Raw genomic sequence first — 25,694 nt, 5'->3', positions numbered from 1 at the left:
GATTAATGGAATATTATGAGAAGTTTCCCGTTCTCCCAAAGGCTCGCTGCCCGAGAAATCTCTTTGTATATACTCTGAGGCCGAAATACTGTAACGATCTTTGTGAGAGCGTTCCTAAGGGCGTTCCCTGCCGATTGACACCAACTCTTAATAAGGGATCCTATTTAGGCCTGGGAGTCTTTGAATTCAACCACTATCCCTCACCTCAATTCTGAATATAATTCACAAGGAGATGAGCTATCGGATGAGGAAGGCTGTATAAATAGATTCACAATTTATACACTAAAGAAAGAATTAGCAGAAGCAGTTTCCTCAGCAATAGACAAGAATATGTCTGGTAATTCCGTTTCAGGAAGTTCACAAAAAGGTGAGTCTGGTCTCCTCACACAGGGAAAAAAATATTTTTGCTTACAGGTGATTCAGGATACCCTTTAAGGTTTTTAATGACACCAATAAGCGATGCCGGTCTGGGCAGTCCAGAATCATATTATAAAATATACATGCTCGAACACGTAACATAATTGAAAGAACATTTGACCTCTTAACAGCGAGATTTAGGTGTTTGCTGGTACATAGGGTGCTCCATTATTCTCCCAGTGTAGCAGCCTATATTGTAAATGCCTGTACAATTTTACACAACATCTGCAACAGCGTAAAACCCCGTGTACAGGTACTTACGGAACATGGAAATTGAGCTATCAAGACAAGTCCGGGAGGACATTTACCAACAATCTCACACATCCATCTCCAGCCAAAATAAAGAGCTCAGGGAACGTTGACTGTACATTATTTCAAAAAGTACTGTTGCTAGGGGCTGGGCGCTATATAACTTTTTTACCCACTTATTAAGAGCTATCTAATGGTATATATTTTATCTCTGTTGAGACTTATACCAAAATGCCCATGATCCTTTGGCTATAGAGCAACTTAAAGATTCAGAACTTCAGAATATTATTACTAATCCTAAATTTAAATTTAAAAACATGGCAATTCCGAACTCCGATCGTTATATTTATTGCGAAATTTCAAGTAACATTGCTAGACCTTATACAGGGTGACCTGAAATTCGATACATTCCTTTGAAAGATAGAAAGTAGACCTCATTTACAGTGTGGCGGTATCCACAATTCGCCTAACATTCCTGCATCGCGCTATCGAAGTTTCGGAGAACGGCAAGGTATATACAACGTCTGAAATGACGTTAGTGGGCTTCGGCCTGACCGAGTATGCTATCTCGCTCGGTCGGAAGATCTTCCTTTTCGGCCGCCACTAACAACGTTAAAACAGTAATATTTTTCATGGCATCCCCTATCCGAAAGTTGATATTTAAAAAATTCTCTATTTTCGACTTTTTGACTTTGACATGACGTATTTTTAAAAATGTTTGACTTTTTAGTGATTTTTTATGTATTTTAACCTACGAATAATAAAAATAAGTAAACATAACTCCCATACTATTACCGTTTTAAATTTGGTTCCATTCGAACTGTCATGTAACGTCAACCTTTATACCGCTCAAGGTCACCTAAATATTGCAAATGTATTGAAATGTGTACCTAAGGTACCTACACTTTTTTGACAAGTATTTTGGAGCATGTTTTTTGACGGAGTTACTCTTCCTTAGTTTTTATTATTCGTAGATTTTAACCGTCAATAAGTCAAATAATCGTGTCTACATCCATTTCATTACACACCTGTCCAAGCGTTGGAAGAGGGAGACCCGATTAGAAGAATGAAATTCTGCCGTTTTATGATAAATGCAGACATGGAGGATCGCAATTTCCTCTCAAGAATATTGTGGACGGATGAATCGAAATTTGACCGTGACGGGTAAACAATTTCCACAACACACATTACTGGGCACCAAAAGGAGAAAACCCCAGGATGAAAAAAGAAAGGGCCCATCAAACCAGATTCAGTCTAAATGTCTGGATGGGCATAATTAATAATCATTTAGTTGGACCTCATTTTTTTGCCTCATTTAAATGGTGAAATGTAGAAACATTTCCTAAGAGAGGAGATTACTGTTTTAATGGAAGATGTGCCAATAGCAACTCGTCGTAATGTGATTTTCCAGCATGATGGTTCCCCAACCCACTTCCGCCTCAGCGTACGCCAGTGGCTAGACCAAACTTACCCACATCGCTGGATAGGTCGAGGCGGGCCAATTCCTTGGCCAGCACGGTGTCCCGATTTGACTCCGTGTGATTTTTATCTTTGGGGTCATATGAAGGCTTTGGTGTATACTACACCCATAACTACTGTAGAAGAGTTCAGAAGCCGCACAAGAAATGCAGCAGAAGAAATCAAAACTAGTCTTACCACCACAATAATCAAAACAGAGGTACGATGAAGACTACGGGCCTGTATCAGAAACAGAGGTACACATTTTGAACAAGACCTAAAGTAGAATATTTATTATTAAATTTAATTAAACATTGATGTTTTTTAAACACAATAAACGTAATTAAATTCAAGTTTTTCTTTTATTTCAACCTTATTGCAAATAAATCGATTAAGACATTATTTCATTTTACTTCTATGTTTACTACAACGTCATATTTTTACTCGTATGTAGACATTTGCACCTTTTTGGAAAGCTAATGAGATAAGGAAGTTATTTAGAATATTTTTACGCATTGTATCATACAATTTTTTTAAGAAAATCACCTGTTTTTAAGAAAAATGTGCATTTTTCTTAGAAGAAAATTCTGTTACATGTCTCATAATGAAAAATATATCGAAGGCAGTATGCGGGTACTACAATAATTGCTCATCATTTTTAGTAACTGCTTACGACAAAAATGCCACTCAACAGATCACCCCCTGCTGTCGCTGGCTCTCAGCAAACTACTTCTGACGCTAATTATTACCTTCCTGCACCGGCTGCCGATACCGATTTCACTAGGCCGCGCCCCAACAAGCGTCAACATGATGATGAGTTCTCTACATTGATGTCGGACATTAAAAAGTCCATAGAAACAATGACCAAACAACAATGCGTTCTTCAGGAAAGTATCACTAGCATTCAAAAGCAAAATGCGGATATAATAAAATCTATGGACTTTATATCCGTAAAAATTGAATCAGAGAAAAAACACCAACTGACGTACATCAAGAGTCTCGAGCAACAGGTCCAGGAACTCAAGGAAAGCTCAGAAAAAATACAATGACAGAGTTCTATTGAAATTTGAAACATTCCACGGCAAAAACAGGAAGACCAAGATGCCTTGGTAGAGCTAGTCAAAAATATCGGATCTGAGATAAATGTTGCCATTGAAAATCACCAAATAAGAGATGTTTTTCGTTTAAAATCCAAAAAAGAAGATAAAGGCTAAGGTAAAATAGTTGATTTTACATCTGTTATCTTAAAAGACAAAGTCATATCGTCACTAAAATCATTTAACAAAACCAAGAAAGACTCGAAATTAAGTACAACGCATTTAGGATTAGAAGGTGACTCCAGACCTATCTATATATAACGGAATGTCTTACCCAGAATGCTAAAAAACTGTACTTCCTTGCTCGGGAATTTAGTAAGAAACACTCCTATGCATATTGCTGGACTGCAGATGGCAAGGTTTTCCTGCGCAAGAAGAAAGGAGCTCCCTGCCGTCGTATTAAAAGTGAAATGATATATTATTTTATTATACCTAATTTTATATTTAATACTAACATTAACTTTTAACAATTTAATTATATGTGCATGTTTATTGCCTAATGAAATAATATGCTATTATAGAATAAGTTATAAGATGTGCCATTATACCACTCTAGTTTATAAAATTATTACCAACTGTCAATGTGAATTAAGTTTAAGTAACATGCCTACATTTTACGAAATAACTTTTAGCGCCATACTACCTACCTATCACCTACTTATACTAATACAACAATAATGAATTTTATTTATAGGCTTTACACACTACACAAATCTCAATGCGATAATATTATTATGTTTTAATTCTTATTTGAATATCGTGTCACACCGCAAACGGGTTAAATATAAGTGTATCAATTACAACTAAATTTTCGATCCAACAATAAATAATATATCGCAAGAGATGTCTTGCGATATATTATTTATTGTTGGATCGAAAATTTAGTTATAGATCTTGCACAGGTTCCACAGGTAACTGTATGTAGACCGGAAGAGTTACAAACAAATATGGAAAAGCTTCCTAGGTCTTTTAAATTATTACACATGAATATTAGAAGCATAAGCTGTAACTTTGATTTTTTACTAGTTTTGTTAGAGAGAATTCAGTTACAATGTGATATTTTAGTCCTCACCGAGTGTTGGCTCAGTAAGCTTAATGCAGCCCCCGAAATAAAAGGTTTCATTTCCTATACCTCCAATTTTTGTAATCAAAATGACGGTGTTATTATTTACGTAAAGTGTGACATTCAGCATAATCTAATCCATAACATTTCGATAAACGATCCAAATAGTATTATTATCCAACTTCATCACACTGACGTTGCACTTCTGGGAATATATCGATCCGGGGATCGATATATTCCCGTATATCGTACAAAATATTGATATATTTTGTGACAGCCTAGATTCTTGTCTTTCAAGATTGCGTAAAATGAAGTCCGTGATATTGATTGGTGATATCAATATAAACATTGTCCCTGGTTGCACTGATATAAATACAAATACATATCTGGATACCCTGGCTGCTCATGGCCTGCTTCCCTCACACACACATCCCACACGTCTTGACAACTGTATCGACCACGTCATGGTAAGAACGGATCATAGGTCACAAACTTTTATTCTAGACACCCTTATCACAGACCACGTACCGCTTGTGTTTACCCTGAAATGTAGAGTCAGGCATAAAAACACAACGAACACTTCACGCACAAAAATCGATTACGAGCAATTAAATAGGGATCTCGAATTAGCTGACTTCAGTGGAGTATATCAGTCTTCTTGTGCAAATTTAGCAGCGACGGTTTTTGTTGATGTGGTCTCAAAAGCAGTTTCGATGAACTCTACACTAGTGCGAGTTCCCCATAAGAAGCGTCCTATCAAACCATGGATTACAAAGGCCTTGTACAGTGCAACAGAAATCGCGATAACATGCATAAAACAGTCAAACTAAATCCAGATAATGCCACTCTGCAACTCACGTATACCAGATAACTTTTGTAATAACTTATTAAAAAAACTTAAAACTACATATGAAAAAAAATGAATTTAAAAAATATAAAAATAATCCTAAGGGCACATGGAGTACTATTAATAAAATAACTAACTTCAAGAAGTCATGTGATCCACCAACTGATCTTTTAAATATTTCCAAAGACTCTTTGAACTCCGTAAATATTGTTAATAATTACTTTGCGGAAGTAGGTAAAAATTATGTGATGCGATACTGTTAAAGCAAAGTAACACTTTATCATCCATACAAAGAACACATGGACAATATTTACAGAGAGATTCCATGGTTCTCAATAATGTGGATCCCGCCGAAGTTAAAGCCATCATAATAAATTTAAAAAATGACTGTGCGACGGGCATCGATAGCATCTCCACAAGAATAATAAAAAATTCGAAGAAAATCTTAATTCCTCCTTTGACTTTCTTATTTAATTTATGCCTTACCACCGGCGTCTTCCCGGAGAATCTTAAGCGTGCACTAGTCCATCCTATTCACAAAGGTGCGGGCAGGGACTGTATCAGCAACTATAGACCTATCTCAGTGTTAACTATTGTTTCGAAAATCTTAGAAAAACTTATTAATACTAGGCTTATTAGCTTCTTAGAAAAGAATAATGTAATTTCCCAAAATCAGTATGGTTTTACCAAAGGTAAATTGACAGACGATGCAACTTTAGACCTCACCGAAACAATAGTTATGTTCCTACGTCTCATCGGGCCGCGCGGCGCTGGCGGGCAAACCGGTAGCCCCCGCGCGCCGGCCTTCAGCGTGCACCTCCCTGCGACATCCGCGGCCAGCGAGGAGCGCGTCGCGGCCGCGAGTCCCTTTCACTTCACCGGACCACCGGCCCACGCGACGCACGCACCGCGGCTATACCTCGAATCATAGTACCTATTAATACTGTTCATTTTCATCGAAGAAGTCTTTTATTTCTGGCGGAGACCACCAGCATCACCCCTGGAGCTTCGCCCCCAACAGTTAAACACTTAGACAAAGGTGACAAAGTATTAGGAATATTTTTGGATTTATCAAAGGCCTTTGATACAGTTTCCGTTCCTCTTTTGTTGAATAAGCTTGAATCGATTGGAGTACGTGGTATAGCCTTGAGCATTTTTCGAGATTACCTTTCTGATCACTCCCAGTGCGTAAAGATTAGAGAATTTATAAGTAATCCCACTCGGCTCACTTATGGAGTGCCACAAGGAAGTGTCTTGGGTCCCACACTCTTTCTGTTATATTTGAACTCCTTATGCGAACTTAAGCTGAAAAATTGCAAAATTTTTGCCTATGCTGACGATACAGCTTTGATTGTGTACGGGGATAGTTGGAGTGAAACTAAGGTTCATGCAGAGCTGGCTTTTAGTGAAGTAATGAAGTGGCTAGACAATAACTTGCTGACCTTGAACTTAGACAAGACTAAATATATACCGTTCTCTTTACTGTCTAATGCCCGGCTACCCCAGGATTTCAGCATAATAGCTCATTCTTGTGATAGGGACACCTGTAATTGTTTTCCTTTAGCGTCAGCAACCAGTATAAAGTACCTGGGTGTTATTTAAGACAACAGGCTCAGTTGGACTCTACACGTGCAGGCTCTTACTTCGCGTCTAAATTGATAAATTGATTCCTGTTTTTCGGAAGCCAAGGAGTTCTGCAGATCTCAACACATTGAGGTGTGTATACTTTGCCCTAGCACAGTCTCTTAAACAATACTGTATTGCTACATGGGGAGGGTGTGGGACCCGTATCCTGCTTCCACTGGAGCGTGCTCAGCGTGCTATCCTGAAGGTTATTTATGGACTTCCGCGCCGCTACAGCTCGTTTTCTTTATATCAAGAGTCCAAAATCTTAACAGTTAGGCAATTATACATCCTAAATACGATTCTCCGGAAGCATAAAGAACTCCCTTATGTAAAAATACCAAATAGAGGCACAAGAAAAATCTGTCCAGCAGTCAGACACTATACCTCTGCTGCTTGGCGACATTACCACGTAATCTCTTCACATCTTTATAATGTTGCGAATAAAGACAATATTTTATATCCCCTTAATCTCAGAAAATGTAAATTACATCTTATAAATTGGTTAACCTCCCTAGATTATAATAAAACTGAAAAAATTCTCCAAAACCCATACATATAGATAACACACCCCACACACACACACACGCACACTCACACACTCAATCAATTCTCATGAAAGTATGGCATGGTAGGTATGGCTCTTTACATTAAAAAAAAAGGTGATAAATTTCAATTTTAATAATAAATTGATTAATTTTACGAAACTTTATTATTAAACGTTAGACGTGGGAGAGCCATGCTTCGGCACGAATGGGCCGGCTCGACCGGAGAAATACCACGTCCTCACAGAAAACCGGCGTGAAACAGCGCTGTGTTTCGCCGAGTGAGTGAGTTTACCGGAGGCCCAATCCCCTACCCTATTCCCTTCCCTTCCCTCCCTTATTCCGTTCCCTTTCCATCCCTACCTTCCCCTATTACCCTAGTCCCTCTTAATAGGCCGGCAACGCACCTGCAGCTCTTCTGATGCTGCGAGTGTCCATGGGCGACGGAAGTTGCTTTCCATCAGGTGACCCGTTTGCTCGTTTGCCCCCTTATTGCATAAAAAAAAAATATATATCTCGACTATAATGAAATTGATTTTGAAATATTATAATGAATTTTATTTTTAAATGTACTTATTTATATTTTGTTATTGTCTTCATTCCAGTTTTACAAACCTATACAACTTAATGTTATTTAGAATTTGAAGAAACCTTAAAATCTTATGGTCATAATAAGTATAATGAATGATAACAATTTTAATTGAATCATATTGTTTATAGTTTACTGCATGAAATATTTTACTACTGTCTTTAGTTATCTTAATATTTATTTTGTTACTATTTGCAAGCGGATATACTGTACCTACTCTTTGTGTGGTTCTAGAAACTGAGATACCTTATGCTGTAAAAGTGTAAACAAAGGCAGCTGTGACACAGTTCATACTAGTACGGCTGCCAATGTTTTTCCTATCAGTATACTTTGCATAATTACACATGTGTCCCTCACATTGTGAATAATTGTAACGAAATTGATTAATAAAAAAAAATATTATTATTATTATTATTAAAAACATTTTAAAAATACGTCATGCCAAAATCAAAAAGTCGAAAAGAGAGAAAATTTTTTTGAAATTTCAATAACTTTCTCAACTTTCGGATAGGGGATGCCATGAAAAATATTACTGTAAATGAGATCTACTTTCTATCTTTCAAAGGAATGTATCGAATTTCAGGTCATCGTATAACGGAATCCTATAGAAAAACAGCATTTAGTAGTATATTCATAATAATCTTAGTCATCCCGGTCTGCGAACATCGCACCGTATGATTAAAGACAAGTATTTTTGACTAGATATGAATAGAGATATAGGCGTTTGGACGAAAACTTGTTTGAATTATCAAAGGTCTAAGATAACGAGACATACGAATTTTAGCTATGGTAGTTATACACAAGCGAATAGATTTCATCACATTCACGTGGATTTAGTCGGACCACTTCCGATTACAGATGGATATGTAGGTTTGGCTGTCCTGTTAAACTCACTAGTGACCAGGGCAGGCAATTCGAGAGTAAATTGTTTTCTAGTTTAATTGCTTATTTAGGAATTCATAAGATTAGGACAACTCCGTATCATCCTCAAAGCACAGTGCTGTTGAGAGGTGGCATAGACGTTTGAAAGCACCTTTAATGGCACGGCTTAATGGTAATAAAAATTGGAGCCACGAACTTCCTAGCGTGTTGTTAGGGCTTCGGGCTGCCATTAAAAGTGAGACAGGTGCGAGCGCAGCTTAAATGGTTTACGGCCGTGCACTACGATTGCCAGGAGAATTTTTTGTAGAAAGTCCTAAAATTCCAGATCTTTATACAGTTTTACAGGATATTAAAAGTAATATCAGCCACAGTTCGAAAGCATTTTTTGTTCATCCAGACCTTATAAATTGTTCACATGTATTTTTAAGAATCGATAGAAACAAAACATCTTTAGTTTGTCCTTATGAAGGTCCATATAAAGTAATTGAAAGGTCAGAGTGCCGAGTGCGAGTTTCATATGAAAAGATCGAATGATTTTACTTCGGCGTAACCGAATAAACTCCTAACTCGTGGACTGTCAAGATTAGGCGAGTGTGAAGCCAACATCGGAAGCGAGTGGCAGGTTTAGGCAATTGCAAAATTGGGAACAGCTGACAAATCTACTAAATAGCGATGGGGGTGGTGCAACAAAAACTGTTGATAGGTGGAAGAAGGTTTGACATCTTTGTTTGCAAAGTGTTGAGTACTTTACATTTCATTTATATAATTTATTAATACGTGAGCCAAAAACTTTGTATCCCTTTTGACGAAAAATAGGGACACGTAGGTGAATGAAATTTTGCACAGTTATAGTTTATATGGTGAAGGAGTGCATCGAGCTAATATTATTTTGAAATTATACTTTTATCATACATTTTTTTAACAAATAAAACATTACACACACTACAACACACACACTAGGAAAAATGACAGATTTTTGAGTGACAAGCCTATACATACGAATTATACTCTTTTATTTATGGTTGAAGTCTGTTGACAACAAGGCGACAAATAGAAAATGGATAATAGTTTTTTTATTTAATCTTAGATACTAAATAAGACGGCCAGTCTGAGATCAGCTGAGTCCCAGAGACAAGAGTTGAAAAAAATATGATAAAGTCAATATTTTTTTACAAAATATAGGTACTTAGTAGTCCTGATGTCGTTGAAAGTAAGGTCGAATTTTGACCATTAGGCGATCTCTAGTATAATTTATTACTGCTTGTCAAGGTGTGGAGTGATTTCAAAAATAATACAAAAAAGAAAGCTGCTCGGCTTCATAAGGCGGCTATAGGAACTGATGGCGGGCCTGCTGCTTATACGAAGCTCACAGACCTAGAGCAAAGGGTCTTGCAATTGGTCGGAGTGCAATGTGCGACAGGGCTGCCTGCGGAAGAGGCTGGGCTATCACAGGTTTTTTGCTATTTTAACAGCTTATATTAATTAACATAATAAGTACATAAATTTCACATGTATTTATATTTTATTTACAACAAAATTTAATTTTACACAGATAACTCAGCCTGCTGCTTCTACACCACCTCCGCTAGCATCACCACCGACCCAGCTGGATCCGCAAGTGATCAGTATGTTCTTGTTTTTTTTTTTATGAAATAAGGGGGCAAGCGAGCAAACGAGTCACCTGAATATGTAAAGCAACTTCTGTCGTCCATGGACACTCGCAGCATCAGTAGAGCTGCAGGTGCGTTGCCGGCCTTTTAAGAGTGAATAAGGTAATAGGGGAGGGTAGGGAAGGAAACAGGGGAGGGTAGGGAAGGAAATATGGGAGGGTAGGGAAGGGAAAAGGATAGGGGATTGTTCCAAGCAATATGATTTAATGTCAGGTTTATTTTAGGAACAAATAATTAATATTATTTTACATTTAGGTTGCGAGCCTCATGACACCCCTCAAGTCACGACATAGCCCCGAGTCATTATACAACCGGCAGAACGTAAGACTTTAATGTATATAACTTTTAAGCTCTTACTTTATTAAATTTTCCAAAAATGTAGCACAAACTTTTCACGTATATTTCGAAGAAAAACTGTATTTTATTTCTTTTGGTTAAGTTTTAACAGACTAAAATTGATTTTAAATTTATTTTTTTCATTAACTATATTCGCTAAAACATACTTAGAGGAAAAAAATACAAATTAGGTAAAGAACTGATATTTTTTGTATTCAGGTAAGCATTTTCAAAACATAGCTCGCAGCATGTGTCTTTAGTATGTACGTGAGATTTGTAGCACCCAACCTTTTTTCTGGCTGTAATGAGGAAGTTTAAATATATTTCAAAGGCTAGAAAAAACCTTTAATTTGTCGATGCATTTAACATTTTAGCTCTTACTATTTAAGTAAAGTAAATTCTCAACAAATGTAGAAAAAAAAATAAGTCTATTTTACAAATTTTTGGGGATATTAAAACGTTTTAAAGTACTTAAAACTTATAATTTCTTTAAAAATTTAATACGCACAATAAGTACGTGTTACACACTTTTTGTTACAACCCTTAAATCCTTCCAAACCCTTTTATCTTGGTTACGACGAGCGTTAATCTCTAAAAACTTTTCAAAAATGTTATAGTTGTATTTAGTTAGCTAAGCACAGCAAATAACAATGCTCAAAAAAAACCCAAAGCTCGGCGGAAATGAAATGTATCACAAATTATAACGATTAATGAGTTATTAAATACTGCATAGTTTGAATCCTCGAAATATTTTTCTAAAAGTGTGAAATTGCTATTCGAAACTGGTAGGGGTGACATTAGTGGTTTCTAGTAAAATGGTATTAAATCATTGAAAAGGGTGTTTAAGCATACTAATTATCCAGTTAGAAAAGTTAATATTAATTCAAATAACTTCGTCCCGTACAATAGTCTCATACGGGCGGCGGCGGCTACCTGATAAAGTACGAGAATACATGACGGTAAGCCTGTTTTTAGAGGTCTTTGCGGTAAGTACCTATAAGAGTGAGTGAAATAGCAAGTCATCTGCTATTTCACTCACTCTTATAGGTTCGGGTATTCTCGTACTTTATCAGGTAGTCGCCGCCGCCCGTATGCAAGTCATCTGCTATTTCACTCACTCTTATAGGTTCATGTATTCTCGTACTTCAGGTAGCCGCCGCCGCCCGTATGAGACCATTTTACGTCTCGCTCACGTTTATTATGTGAGTGATACAGGATACTTATGATGCGCAGTCTTCCGTTGTACTTCGTTAGATCTGTGCGTTTTTTGTATCGTCAAACCGGCTTTGGTTTATACTTCATTCTGTTAACTACGACTTTGGCACGATTTTTGACTACGACAAGCATTGCGATTGGTTATTGTTTAAAGATGGCTAGATGTGTTACGTGTGATCGATCATTATACCGTGGTGTTCGGAGACACGTTCTTACGCATCATTTTTTTGATTCCCGGAGAGATTTCGTTGAGCGCATTTTCCAGAACTTGCAACCGCTACAGGAGGTAAGTCAATCTTATGTATAGTATGATAGATATAAGCAAAACTGTATATATGATAGATAGATATACGCTATTACTTAAATACAGACATTAAACAAGTAACAAAATACAGCAACATTATTACATTACGTTAGTGTGGGCTAAGGCAGCCTTTCGACGGCTTTCTTCTAGATAACCAGTATTATAATACTTATGTAAATGTGCATGTAGCTGAGGCACTGTCTTCACATTCTATAACCTAAGATTTCGTGACCGTATTAACCGGAGACCGGAGTTTATTGTTAGTGAAAGTAGTTAAGTAACGAAATGTTTGTTTGTTTCAGCTTGCATTTGATGGAACGAGGTCGATATGCCATCCTTGTTGGCATAGAATTGAGCAATCCTTACATCAGCGACCACGTACTCCACCTATACGTCAAGTGTCACCGAGTCGTGCAGCAATCCAAGTTCCGGGTTTCACTAGAGCGGCAAACACTTCCCGTCGCTGTATGATGGAGAGTTGTAATAATGTGCAACTCCGGCAAATGCCTAATTCAATTAAGGTATTTTTGCTCAGTTATTACCACCTGTACATACCCCCACTTGCGAGGATTTGCGAAAATCATCTTCGAAATACTGCATTGGAAGACATGTCTCAGAGTGTGTCTCATGCTCAAACTGATTTTAATAGTGGAAGTTTCGGAGACATTGTACGTATGTATACATTAGCACTAGAAAACAGATGCAAATTGAATTTTAACAATTTGGATGAAATAACAGCAGAAGATTTACATTTTTGGACTGGCTTGAACCATGAAGAGTTCAATAGCTTATTTGATCAATTACCGACTTTGTCCCGCAGATCTTTTTCTGCTCGAGAGGATCTAGGTATATATTTAGCTAAAATAAGAACGGGTGAACCCAGTATACGACTGGCAACGCTTTTTAATAAATCAAGACAAAGTATAGACAGAAAAATTAAATTGGCGAGACAGTGCCTTAACAATGATTTTGTTCCATTACATTTAGGGCTAGATCACATTAGCAGATCAGAAATAGTCGAAAGAAACCGAATTCTTCCCAACTACATCTTTGGGGATGACCTTTGGACAAAAGCATTAATAATATGTGACGGAGGTTACATTTTCATACAAAAAAGCTCTAACTTCTTCTTCCAAAGAGAATGCTACAGTCTTCATAAATACACAAATCTAATCAAGCCTTTTATGTTGGTCTGCGGTGATGGACATATTTTAGATGTCGCAGGTCCATACGCAGCCACTGCCTCAGATGCTGTAATCATGCGGCACATTTTGGAAAATCCTGATGGCCCACCTGAGGAGGCACCAATTAATTATTATCTTGAACAAGGTGATACGTTCATTGTTGATAGAGGTTTCCGGGATGTTATTCCTCTGCTTGAGTCGTGCGGCTATACAGTCCATATGCCCCCAACGAAAAGGCGCGGTGAAACACAATTAACATGTGAAGAAGCCAATAAATCTAGATTGGTGACCTTGTGTAGATGGGTTGTTGAAACAATAAATGGAAGGTTCAAGCGTGACTTCAAAATGTTTAGATACCGGGTATTTAATACAGCTTTACCTACCGTAATGATGGATTACAGAATAGCTGCAGCACTAATAAACGCGTTTCAACAGCCCTACGAAGATAGCCAATATACAGAACAGTTTATAGAAACCATAAACAGGAACATGAATAGGCCCAATCTTTTGGCTGACTATGTTGTTGAGCGCAACTAAATCGCCAACGAGCAACCTTTGTGCGCTTGGAAGTTAATGACCAGACATTCGAAGATTTCCCCAGACTGACACAAGAAGAACTAATATTGTTTGCCGTGGGAACATATCATTGCAAAATAGCACGTTCCTATTGCAGTGAGCACATAAAACGAACAGGTGTTTATGAAATTGAAGCTTACAGAGATCCAGTACTTATGACATTGAATGGTGAAGAAGGAGCATTGATAAGATGCCGAATTCAATCTAGGCACGTTAGAAGTAGAATTTACTACACATATATATTGTATAAAAATGAAAATAGTAGATACGCTATTTTAGAACACTATTGTACATGTATTCACGGAAAGAGGACATTGGGCAGCTGTGCTCATGTGATGAGTATTATATATTACTTGAGCTGGGCCAGATTTCAAAATGACTTTATTCATCCTGGACACACATTGGATTATGTAATTCTAGATTTAGAAAATGAATAATGTTTAAAATAATAAAATGATCCATGTAACTAACTTTCTGTGTTTTCTTTTCTTTTAATGTAAGAGGAATTTCACAAAGTAGAAAAATATTTAAGGATGACCATATGTTATTCATTATTAAACATCTATTTTAACGATTCAATATCCTTTTACTAAAAAGGGTAATATGACCCCTGCAGATCTTCGAATAGCAATTTGACACCTAAAAAAATATATTTCGGTGATGCCCCCTATGCAGTAATTAATTACTCATTATAACCAGTTATTTCAGATATATTTCATTCGCGCCGGGCCTGGGTTAATTTTCCATAATATGTGAGCATTGTCCTTTTCTTTTTTAAAATTTTCTTTTTTTTTGCTAAACTTTGCAAGTTAAAGTGTAAAAAAGAAAATGAGACCTCTAACACAACAATCCATCCACTATTACAATTTTTAGAGGTTTAACCTCTGGCGACTCCACTACTATGTATACTACAAGATGTTAGTGTAAACACTGTTATCCTTGAAGCCATCAAATGAGCCCTCAAAAAAATGCCATCTTCATACCCATGATGCCCGATATTCAATTGCTGGGAACTCAAAAAAATCCGTCTTCATACCCATACAGTATGAAGACGGATTTTTTTGAGTTCCCAGCATTGTTCTCATAGTAAAAGTTGTTCATTTTGACGGGCTCATTTGATGGTTTCACGGAAAACGGTGTTTACACAACACACTGTATAATATAATCAATAATAATATCAATATTAGTGGTTAGGTCAATATTATATAAGTGTACAATTATGACCCACTGATCGTACATTACCATTATAATAATTATAATGATTAATATTACGAACTCTTTGTGATCAACTACAGTTGAACAAATATATCTATCTCACATTTTCTTCAGGATTACAAATACCTAATTTGTATTTTTGTTTTAGTGACCTATTGGGCTCTGCTCCAATAGAACATCATGACGAAGACGGCAGTTCTTCAGCGGAAAGTGAGGACACTTCGGAGGACTCCGGGCCTGAGGACGCAGAGGAATGGAGCGACCAGAACACGTTCCGCGACATCCCTTTTATCAGCAGAGCGGTTATCAACGCCGGACCAGCTGAGTCCTCGATAGATTTTTTTAATTTATTATTTAACACCAGTTTTATTACGATTTTAGTCAATAGTATAAATAGCCTTGCTTTGAGGGTTTTACTGGAGGCAACGCACAACAGTAGTAGGATCAATAGATGGAAGAACACAAACGTTGAGGAAATGGCAATTTTTTTGGCTTTATTATTCCATATGGGTACGATAAAGTTAAACAGAATTAATGATTACTGGAGCACTCATCCACTTTTTTCATTGTGTTTTAAAAACTATATGAGCAGAGACAGATTTTTGCTGATTTTGCGTTGCCTTTCATTTCAAAATCATCATCCAATTGCCGACCATAATCCACTCCCAATTACCAACCCGAATCATTATACCAAACCGATCATTGATTATTTTAATAACACAATGCGTGATATTGTTGTTCCATCTAGGAATTTGACTATTGACGAGAGCGTTGTTTAATGGCGGGGTCGTCTTCGACACCGCCAGTATATTCAAGGGAAACGTCATAAATATGGTGTTAAAGTATGTTTTGACTGAGTCCATTGGTATGTGTCTGAAAATGCATATGTACTGTGGTTCTAATGATTCTCTTCTTAGGGGAAGAGGTCACGTTGATAAAGTAGTTCATATGATGCTTACAGACTATTACAATTTGGGCTATTCTTTATACGTCGATAATTATTACACAAGCGTTGCTCTTGCACAAAATCTTTTAGATAAGAATACCTATATGACGGGTACTCTTCGAGCTAAACGATCTGGCAATCCTTCGCATGTTAATGAGCCACTGGCGAGAGGTTCTTGCGTGTCAAAATTTAATTCTACCGGAGTATGTGTGACGAAATATGTAGATAGGAGGCCTGTGTTATTGATATCTACGGAACATACTGCAGATATGATTAATACGACCAATAGACGGAATATAACTTCCACAAAACCCAACGTTATTGTTGCCTACAACAAAAACATGAAAGGCGTTGATAACAAAGACCAAATGTTATCTTATTATAGCTGTTATAATAAATCAATGCGGTGGTACAAAAAAATTTTGATCCACGTCATGCAAGTCATGATGTTAAATTCATTTAGACTATATCAAGCTTCTGAGATGCAAGCTGGCGTAAGGGATAGTAGAAGTACATCCCTATATGACTTTAGATTGTCAGTAATAAGTAAAATTTTAAATGTTGCTCCGTCACGACGACCATCACCGGGAGGCGGACCCATTAGGTTGCGAGATGGTGGTCGCATACATGTCATTGCGCCTTTGCCCAAAAACAGCTCAAATAAGACTATGAGACGACGTTGTAAAAATTGCATTGACAAAGCAAATATTCGTAGAAATACATGTTACTTTTGTCCACTTTGTCCAAATAAACCAGGTCTTTGTATCGATTGTTTTGCCGAATTTCATAAATATTAATATCATTTTATTTTATAAGTGTGGTATTTAGACGATGAAAGTATATATTTTGTATTTATTGTTATTTTAAATCTGTATAATGAAGTATATAATGAAGTAACTGTAAATAGATTTTAATTGATTAATTATTTGCAGTACTGAGATCGCTCTACTGACGACGGATGTGATGTTCGATGAGTAGTCTGCATCGGACATTGCATTCAATTTTTTACAAGGCAATAGAAAGTCTATTGCCTTATTAATCTTATTATCTACTCTACATGCATTACAATTAACATGTTTAAAAAATTGTAATGGACATAATATATTATGATACAAGTTACAAGTACACACTTTCTATTGTGTGACAAAAGAACCAAAGCACAATAACTTAAATGAAATAATTTTATTTATGACTTTAAGTGAACATTTTATTTTATTTTATCATACCCTACCTGGCAGGTCGGCACGCACTCGCGTACTAGCTGCCGCCGACCCGCCACGTAGGACCGTAGCACAAGTAGGGAATGAAATTTGCGTTCCTACCTGGCGCTATCGTTAGCACAGCCGTTGCGGCACTCTCGTCCCAATAGGCGCGATTTCAGCAGTTATCGTGCTAATTAAAATCAGCCAAGTGCGAGTCTGAATCGCGCGAAAACATGGCAAAGAATGTATTTTGTATAGGATATTTATTTTATTTTATTAATAATTATAATTAAATTACACATATAATTAAGGATTTTTGATATCAAGCAAAAAAGCCCAATAAAATCACGTTTGATGTATGGGATGGCTCACCTTAGTTATTAACTTTATTTTATTTTTAGTATTTTTTGTTATAACGGCAACAGAAATACATAATCTGTGAAAATATCAGAAGTCTAGCTATAGCGGTTTTTGAGTTACAGCCTGGAGACGGACAGGCGGACAGAGAGACAATGAAGGCTTAGTAATAGGATTCCGTTTTTACCCTTTGGGTACGGAACCCTAATAAAACAATACATTATGTATTATATTTTATTTTAGGTGATTCTGGATATCCTCAAAGACCATGGATGATGACACCCATATTAGATGCTGAACACAATACACTAGAAGCAAATTATAACGAAAAACATAAAAAAGCACGAGTAGTAATTGAAAATACTTTTTCAAGACTAAAAAATCGATGGAGGTGTTTGCACAAAGATAGAGTTCTTCATTATAAGACGCTGAAGAGCGCTAGAATTATTCTAGCTTGCTCTGTGCTGCACAACATCTGTACCTATCAACCAAGGCATAGTAGACGACTTTGAAGGTTTGTTTTCTTTGATAAATATTTTAATATTTTTATTGCAATTACAAATCAACAAAATGAATACCTATATAAATACAAATTATTTCCAGATGTGGAACCAGAAGAGATTGTGGAAATTAACCAAGCTGAAACAAATTCAAATATTACTGAAATTTGCAAATTCCACAATACTATGACTATGTAACTTTTTGACGACGTCCTGAACTACGTGGGGTTTGTGGGACCCCAGCGCACTTCTTGCACGTCTGTTCTTTGCATCGCCGACACAAATGCTAAACTACTGCCATCAAACGGTAGGGCAACGTCTTAACTCCAGCTACTTAAAGCGTCAATAAATCACACTAATTTGTAAAAAGTTATGAAAGTTTCTGCACGTCTGGGGTTTGTCAGACCCCATGTGGTGCACGGAGGGTTCAAATGCCAGTAAGATTTTGAAACGTGTAAAGAAATTGCTAGTTTCAAACGAAGCGTTAGGTTAAAATGTACGCAAATATTAATTTTTATGTAATTGTGGTTAAGACAACTGAGTTATCTCAAAAATAAGAGTTAATCATTCGCTAATTTAAGTAACATTAAGTACGAGCGTAATTCGAGTTTAATAACATTGGTAGCGCGGCGAAGGTAATATGAGTACCGCGTCATAGCTTTAAAACAAACAAATAATATAGTATACAATACAAACAGTAAGACCACTTGTTCATTTTTAATAAGTGCAACTTATATTGAGCGCGTTTTATGTAAAAACGTAATAAAAGTTGATTGGAATTTTAAATAAAAAACAAATTTTACTAAAGTATTTTATTTTCATATTTAATATACACTTTACATTTACACTTTTTACTTTGATATAGTATTTAGGCGTAATAGAGGCCGACCCAAAAAAGGTGGCGCGACGAATTGGATGCGTTCGACAAAGAGTGGCCAGTGACATCACAAGATCGCGAATTATGGAATAAAAGAGGGGAGGCCTTTGCCCAGCAGTGGGACACAGTAGCAAGAAGTCATTGTAAACCAAAACGGAGAACAAAGTATTGAACATAAATTAAACCAATTTGGAATTATGATAATGGTTATTACTGCAATGTTTACTTTGGTTGGATCGCTTACGTTTTTATGAAGTACTAGCTGTTGCCCACGACTTCGTCCGCGTTGACTTCAGTTTATAGCGCGCGGTGTCAACAAAATTGTCAAATTTAAAAGCTTTTTAAAACTCTAGTACCCCTTAAATCAAAATACCTAAAAACAGCTGTGCAGTGTGCACATAATATTCCATTATTTTAAATTAAACTTTATTTATGCCAATAAAGCTTATTAATTAGCCCCCTATTAAACAACTTTACACATAAACTATAACTTTTCATTGATAGGTTTAAGGTTACGTCACTACATAGATAAAGTACTGAGTAGTGAGTTATATAAAAGCGTGTAAAACAATCTAAAGAATTGAAAAATGTAACTTGAGATGGTACCACCTCTTATAGAAACACGTATAAGCAAGTGATAGCGCGATGTAGACGACTCTTAGCGTTATGAATTTTCGGAACTAACTTAATTTGAACAAATTTACGCATTTTCACCCCCTTACAATCCCTTTTTTCAGTTAAAGCCTTTGTCCTTTCTCAGGCTTTAGACTATCTGTGTACAAAATTTCATTACAATCGTTTCAGTAGTTTTCGTGTGAAAGCGAGACAGACAGACAGAGATACTTTCGCATTTATAATATAAGTATAGATTGTCGAAAAAACGTACAAAATTGGTTGCGAAGAGAGATGGGGTTTGTAACTGACCAGCCCCCTCAGGTAGTATTAAGGAATGTCCAACCCCAGCCAGCCGCTACAGGTACCGCTACCACTTATAATATGTAATTTTGCCTTTTGACTTGACAATTATTTTTTTTTTCGAAAGATTAACTTTTATGTAAATTGTAATAATAATATTTCCCTATTTTAACTTAAAATATTATTTCACTTGTTTGTTTGTTTAATAAAGCATTTTATTTTGTGATTAATGATTATTATAACAATCAACAAGAATGTAAATTCTGTGTCAGATTTTGTCGAACTTTAAGTAATATAAATTAACAAAATTTTAAATGTAAATTTAATTAAGCATTGAATAAAATGAAATCAAATTTGTAAATTTTCAGAAAAATATACTTTATTTAAAAATAAATTAAATTAAAAAATGTACTAATAATTTTTTTTTGTGAAAAAATGTGTAAAATTTTAATATTTTGTGTAATCTTGTATTACTTGTGTAATCTTTAGAAACTTATTTTTTTTATTATTGTGTTGTATTAAGTATAATAATAATTTTTGGTACCAATATTTTATGTAATTTTTTTTTCAAAAGGGGGGAATATTGTGGGGTCTGTACTTTTTACCTTGTTTGCAAGTGTGTGAATGCTAACGCGTGCGAGTTGTAATTGTGTATGTAACGTGAGATGTGACGTATGAACGGAGTCTAGAATATTATAATTAATATTTTCAATAAACAGTTGGTCTACCACTCTCGAGCCTTTCACTTGTGCCCTCCTGCTACTGCTCTGAATTCTACACCACAGACATAACATTAGATATGGCGAACTCAGAAAACCCTCAGAAGGGCTGCAGAGAAGGGTTATTAATGGCCAAAAATGGAATGAATTAACGGACCTTTTAAATGCAGATGCCACTGGGAATACCAAGACAGCAGAGAAATGGAGAAAAGTGTGATATAATGTCCTATAAAACACATAATATCTACTATATCTACTGGTTTTTGTGTAGGTCATACTGATTATATTTTGCTTTTTATAATTTGCATAACTAACCACCACATGTACGGTTCATTTGACTATTATGTTTAGTACCTGGATGACCGAGCTTCGCTCGGTATAGCAAACACTCATTGACTTCGTGCTACTTAACAACGCCATCTGCTGGAATAGCTTTAGCTATTGTTGTGTCGTTAAAGCAATTAGTTAGTAACAAAATAGTATTATTATTCGTCAGGAAGAGTCACATTTTTCAGCTTCTCGATTATCGATAAAACACGAATTAATAGTTAAAATAGGTTATTATTGTTTACCCTAAAGATTTGTAAAGAGCAAGTTGTTTCTCTAAAAGTAATAACGTATTGTCTTATGTTTTCAATACAATGCCTAAGAAACTAGCATGGGAATGGATTTGAGAAAGCTAGCAGATGTTTGGTATATTGTCTCAGTCCACAATAGTTTTATTTAAGTATATAGTTTTATACAATAGATATTATAGAAAATGTTAATGAGCGTATCTCGCCGATAAACCTTGGTTTGGCGAGGTTTTTAAGTTTCTTGAAATAAATATTAAAAAAAATTATATATTTTGACTTTCTTTCTTGTCTATGTAACTTTTGCATTTTTTCTTTGCATTTGTGCACGAATAAGGTTTGGAGCGATTACAAAAACGATATAAAAAGAAATCTAGTCGCATACAGAGATCTGTACTTACAACTAGTGGTGGTCCAGCCTGTAAGCTTAGCTGTCTGAGATAGAAGAGAGAGTTCTCCGTGTGCTAGGTACACAGGCTGCTACAAGCATTATGACTGTTGATGAAGTTGGATTAAAGCGGCTACACACGACCCTAAAATCACTGGCAATATCGGGACAGTGGTGGGGAGGACCCTAGATCGTATCATAAATCGCCTGGTGTGTAGGCAAATCGTACCTGATTTTTTTCGTCCCTAAATCGCTACGGGCGAGCTCACGATTCAGGGAAGATTATCGGCTCAGGGAGCGTTGTCAGGACGTGTGTAGCGAAATCAGGACTGATTTTTGCGCAGTCTGCGCTTGAGCGCTGCGGTGATACGACGTGCTTGCGGTTACTATTGTCGTAGGAACGATCTAAAAAAATATGAAAAATTGCTTTTTTTCGTTTGATGCTTCATTTAATAATATAAAACTTTGTAAAATGTATTAAAAAATTGTAAATACAATTACCCAGTCAATGAATAGAGCACTTTACTAAAATTCTTTCTCAATCACGAGATATTTGTCTTTTTCTCATTTTCCCGCCAAAAGAGGGTTATACGCTCTTAAATAGAGCTACCTACTTTAAGCTCACGCTTTTTGGTACATCTCAATTCACGTGTTTCAGGTGAATGCTTCCAAGCAAACAGGATCGGGGTCCAATGACATCTATTTACCAGCGTTATGGTATTACCCCCTCTTCCAATTTCTAGAGGGGACGACGGAGCCATGCCGACCTGGAACGGATACTTTGGATGAGGTAAGAAAAAAATATATGCAATTTATAAACGGATGTTTTATTTGTCAGATACACATACACACTAAATTTATGTAGGAACTACTCTCAACATATCCTCCTGAAAAGAAACTGCCGTGTCCATTGAAATAAGTTGTAAATTTATTTCGCACGTTGTAGCTTTCATTATTGCGCTCTTTTTCACTGATTTGCGCTAGAGATACAAGTCCTGTGGTTTCTTCCCGCCAGTCACCATAACGAAAAGTAGAATCATTGATATTTTCAGCATCGACACATGTTTTTGTTATAAAATTTTTTGACTTTGTTCTTAAATAATTATGTAAGGCACAACAAGCGAGCACAATTTTGTCGACATTATCAATGTGCACACTTATTCTTTGACGAAATATCCTAAAACATGCTGCCAAAATTCCAAACGCGTTTTCAACTACTCTCCTTGCTCGTGATAATCTGTAGTTGAAAATCCTTTTCTCGTGAGTTATGTTCTTAAATGGGTATGGCTTCATAATGTGTCTATTAATGCCGAATGCTGAGTATCCCAAAAACGTGTAGGGCACTGAAATATTTGTGCCCTGTAACGTACACGATGGTGGTAGATGTAGCTTATCTGTCATTAATTTATTATACAGTGATGTATGCGTTATGACACCGTCATCAGAGACGCTTCCGTTAATGACAGTGTGTATATACATAAACTCATCATTTGCATTTACTACGGCGAACAGAACTACTAAAAAAGCCTTTATAGTTATAGAATAACGTGCCACTCCTCGGTGGCTTTTCTATGGATATATGTTTCCCATCTATTGCACCAACACAGTGATCGAATTGCCACTTGTCTTCAAACATTTTAGCATTACCTTTCCATTCACTTTGCGTTGCAGGCATCTGAAACAGAAAGTAAAGGGAACGTTGCGTCACCAGATATATCAGCATCGACATCATCGACACAAATTATAAATACAGAAATATGTGATAAAGAGGGGCCCGCGGACTCTGGAAAAAGTTCACAGCCCAAGAAGCAGAAAATGTCCATACAAAGTAAACAAGAAAAACTGCTGGATGCTGCTCAGACACTGATGACTGGACAAGACGATGATTGGGAGATAATAGGAAAGTCAATAGGCGTTCAATTAAAAAAAGCTGAGTACCCATCAACAAGTGATTGCCCAAAAAAATATCAATGATGCCCTATTTTACGGAAAACTTGGCAAATTGGCAGACGAATCCTAGTACCACTTTATCTCCACAACACACAGTATTACATCCTCGCATTCCACATCGCTACTATCATTATTCCTCTGGCTCTTCGGTGACAAATTCATCACCGCAGCCATGTCAACAATATCTGGTACAACCGTCTCCTCAACCATCTCCACAATATGCGATACACCCGTCCCCTCAATCATCTACACAATTTATTATACCACAATCCCCTCAAACACCTCCACAGCATACGGTACAACCTTCTCCTCAACCACCCCAACATCATATGATGTCACAATTCCCTCAAGCATCTTTAGAGTATAACTCCACTGTACAACCATTTCTACAGTCTATCCGACAATATACATTTGAACAACCGTCTTCTGAATACGTAAATCCAACCAACGCGACACATTCACCGTCGACCGACATAAATCTTACCACTGAATTTCCAAACTGTACAAGTGATACAACAGTTCAAAGAGGAACTGGCTCAGACATGAAGGACTTTTTGATCTTTAATAAAAAATAAAATAAATAGTATTAAATACCTTGTATGTTTTTGCTTAATATAAATAAATAAAATAAAACTTTTAAATGGATGTTTTAATTATTCTATAAGAAATCAGTCTACTTACCTTAATAAATTGTTTCAAACAATTATAGATAGCACAACATGTCTCTGGAATCATTGTGGAATTTCAAATCTTCATAGCTTTGTCTAGTTGCTAGGAAACGTAAAGTAACTGTAAGTCGTTCTCTCGGACTTATGGATTCTCGCATTACGGTATCCTGTTTCTGTATGGTAAATGGTGTCACCATTTTGAGGAGCTCTTCAAAACACTCAATATCCATTGTCTCATGACGTTCATGTGGCTTAATTCATGGCGTTTCATTAACCAGTTTTTAACCCAGATCCTCCTTTTTCGTCTCTGGTTAGGTGGCACCGTAGTAAGTGCCAAGACAATTCCTATTTTCTGCTGTTTTGAGAGCGTCGGCGGCATTTCGGAAAAACGAGCAGTCTGTAGCACAGTCGGTTACGTACTGACAGGCAAGGACGTGTGTAGAGTAGAAACAATTTTATCGCCGATTCAGCCCCGATTTCACTGTCTCGATATCGCCAGTGATTTTAGGGTCGTGTGTAGCGGGTTTAAGCATAATATTATGCTGTTTGTTATTACAGGAATACCGTCTCGGCTCACGCATCAAAACGGCGCTTGTGAGTTTAAAATTAAGCGAAATTATGTTTATTCTTTAAGTATAGTTTGCATGCGGCCAACAATGGCTCACAGCTTAAAAAACTTTTCACACGAGGCCCCTACGAGCCAGCACTGGCCGCCCGTCGTATTTGCCGTCAGTGTTAGTCTCATGCAAACTATCCATTAGTCACATAATATCAATATTTCAAATTTTTTTCTTCTAAGGACTTCATCTGTCGCCGGGCCTTCGTCGGCATATTTCGTCGCCCTGACAGAAGAACAAATTGACTTCTTTGTTAATTTTGGCAAGTCATAACTTTTCTTTTAAATCTATCTTTTTAGAAAATAAGCTTAAAAGCTGTAGGGACCACACATAAGTGCATACTTGCATTATTAACTTGTGTTACGTGTTAACTACTTTCGTTATGTGTTTTATAATTAGTCTCTCTCTAACCTCCGTATGAGGAACTTATGAATTGTGTTTTGTAAAGACAATAAATAGTTTATCCGGGGCTCGACGTTTCTTTTATCTCTCTGTCATCTAACTCAACAAAAGCGAACTTTAATGAACTTTTATTATTATATTACTTTAAAATCATTAGTCTATCTAAAGCATTCTTATCAACGCTTCCAAATTTTGGCCACAGTCTCTTTTACGTTTAAAGGTGAATAAGTCTGTAATATGCTAATTAATGACACAGGCAGTGACGATGAAATGTCCGACGATGACGACGAAGAAGACAATATGGCTCAGCA

At 36.5% G+C, this 25,694-nt stretch overlaps 1 protein-coding gene and 1 long non-coding RNA gene across 2 annotated transcripts; one reads left to right on the top strand and one right to left on the bottom strand.

Annotated features, from left to right (window-relative positions):
* Positions 1-12,024: 12,024 nt before the first annotated feature.
* LOC121736228 lies at positions 12,025-14,016 on the top strand. The gene is made up of 2 exons (XM_042127316.1): positions 12,025-12,277; positions 12,598-14,016. Exons 1-2 carry the CDS (start codon positions 12,146-12,148, stop codon positions 14,014-14,016), a joined length of 1,551 nt encoding a protein of 516 aa, XP_041983250.1. The 5' UTR covers positions 12,025-12,145.
* Positions 14,017-22,552: 8,536 nt separating this feature from the next.
* On the bottom strand, positions 22,553-24,979 carry LOC121736112. Its single transcript, XR_006036977.1, has 2 exons — positions 24,378-24,979; positions 22,553-23,421 (listed from the first exon to the last, which is right to left on the bottom strand). It is a non-coding gene; the product is annotated as an uncharacterized LOC121736112 (long non-coding RNA).
* Between the last annotated feature and the right edge of the window lie 715 nt (positions 24,980-25,694).

The sequence above is a fragment of the Aricia agestis genome, chromosome 18 (genome assembly GCF_905147365.1).
Source record: "Aricia agestis chromosome 18, ilAriAges1.1, whole genome shotgun sequence".
NCBI classification, from domain to species: domain Eukaryota; kingdom Metazoa; phylum Arthropoda; class Insecta; order Lepidoptera; family Lycaenidae; genus Aricia; species Aricia agestis.
The sequence above is the reverse complement of the archived record's forward strand: the minus strand, read 5'-3'. Positions and strand labels throughout refer to the sequence as shown.

Coding starts and splice junctions, on each gene's coding strand:
- LOC121736228 (XM_042127316.1), top strand. CDS start 12,146: ATGGCTAGATGTGTTACGTGTGATCGATCATTATACCGTGGTGTTCGG. Junction 12,278..12,597: donor ACTTGCAACCGCTACAGGAG/GTAAGTCAATCT, acceptor TGTTTGTTTCAG/CTTGCATTTGATGGAACGAG.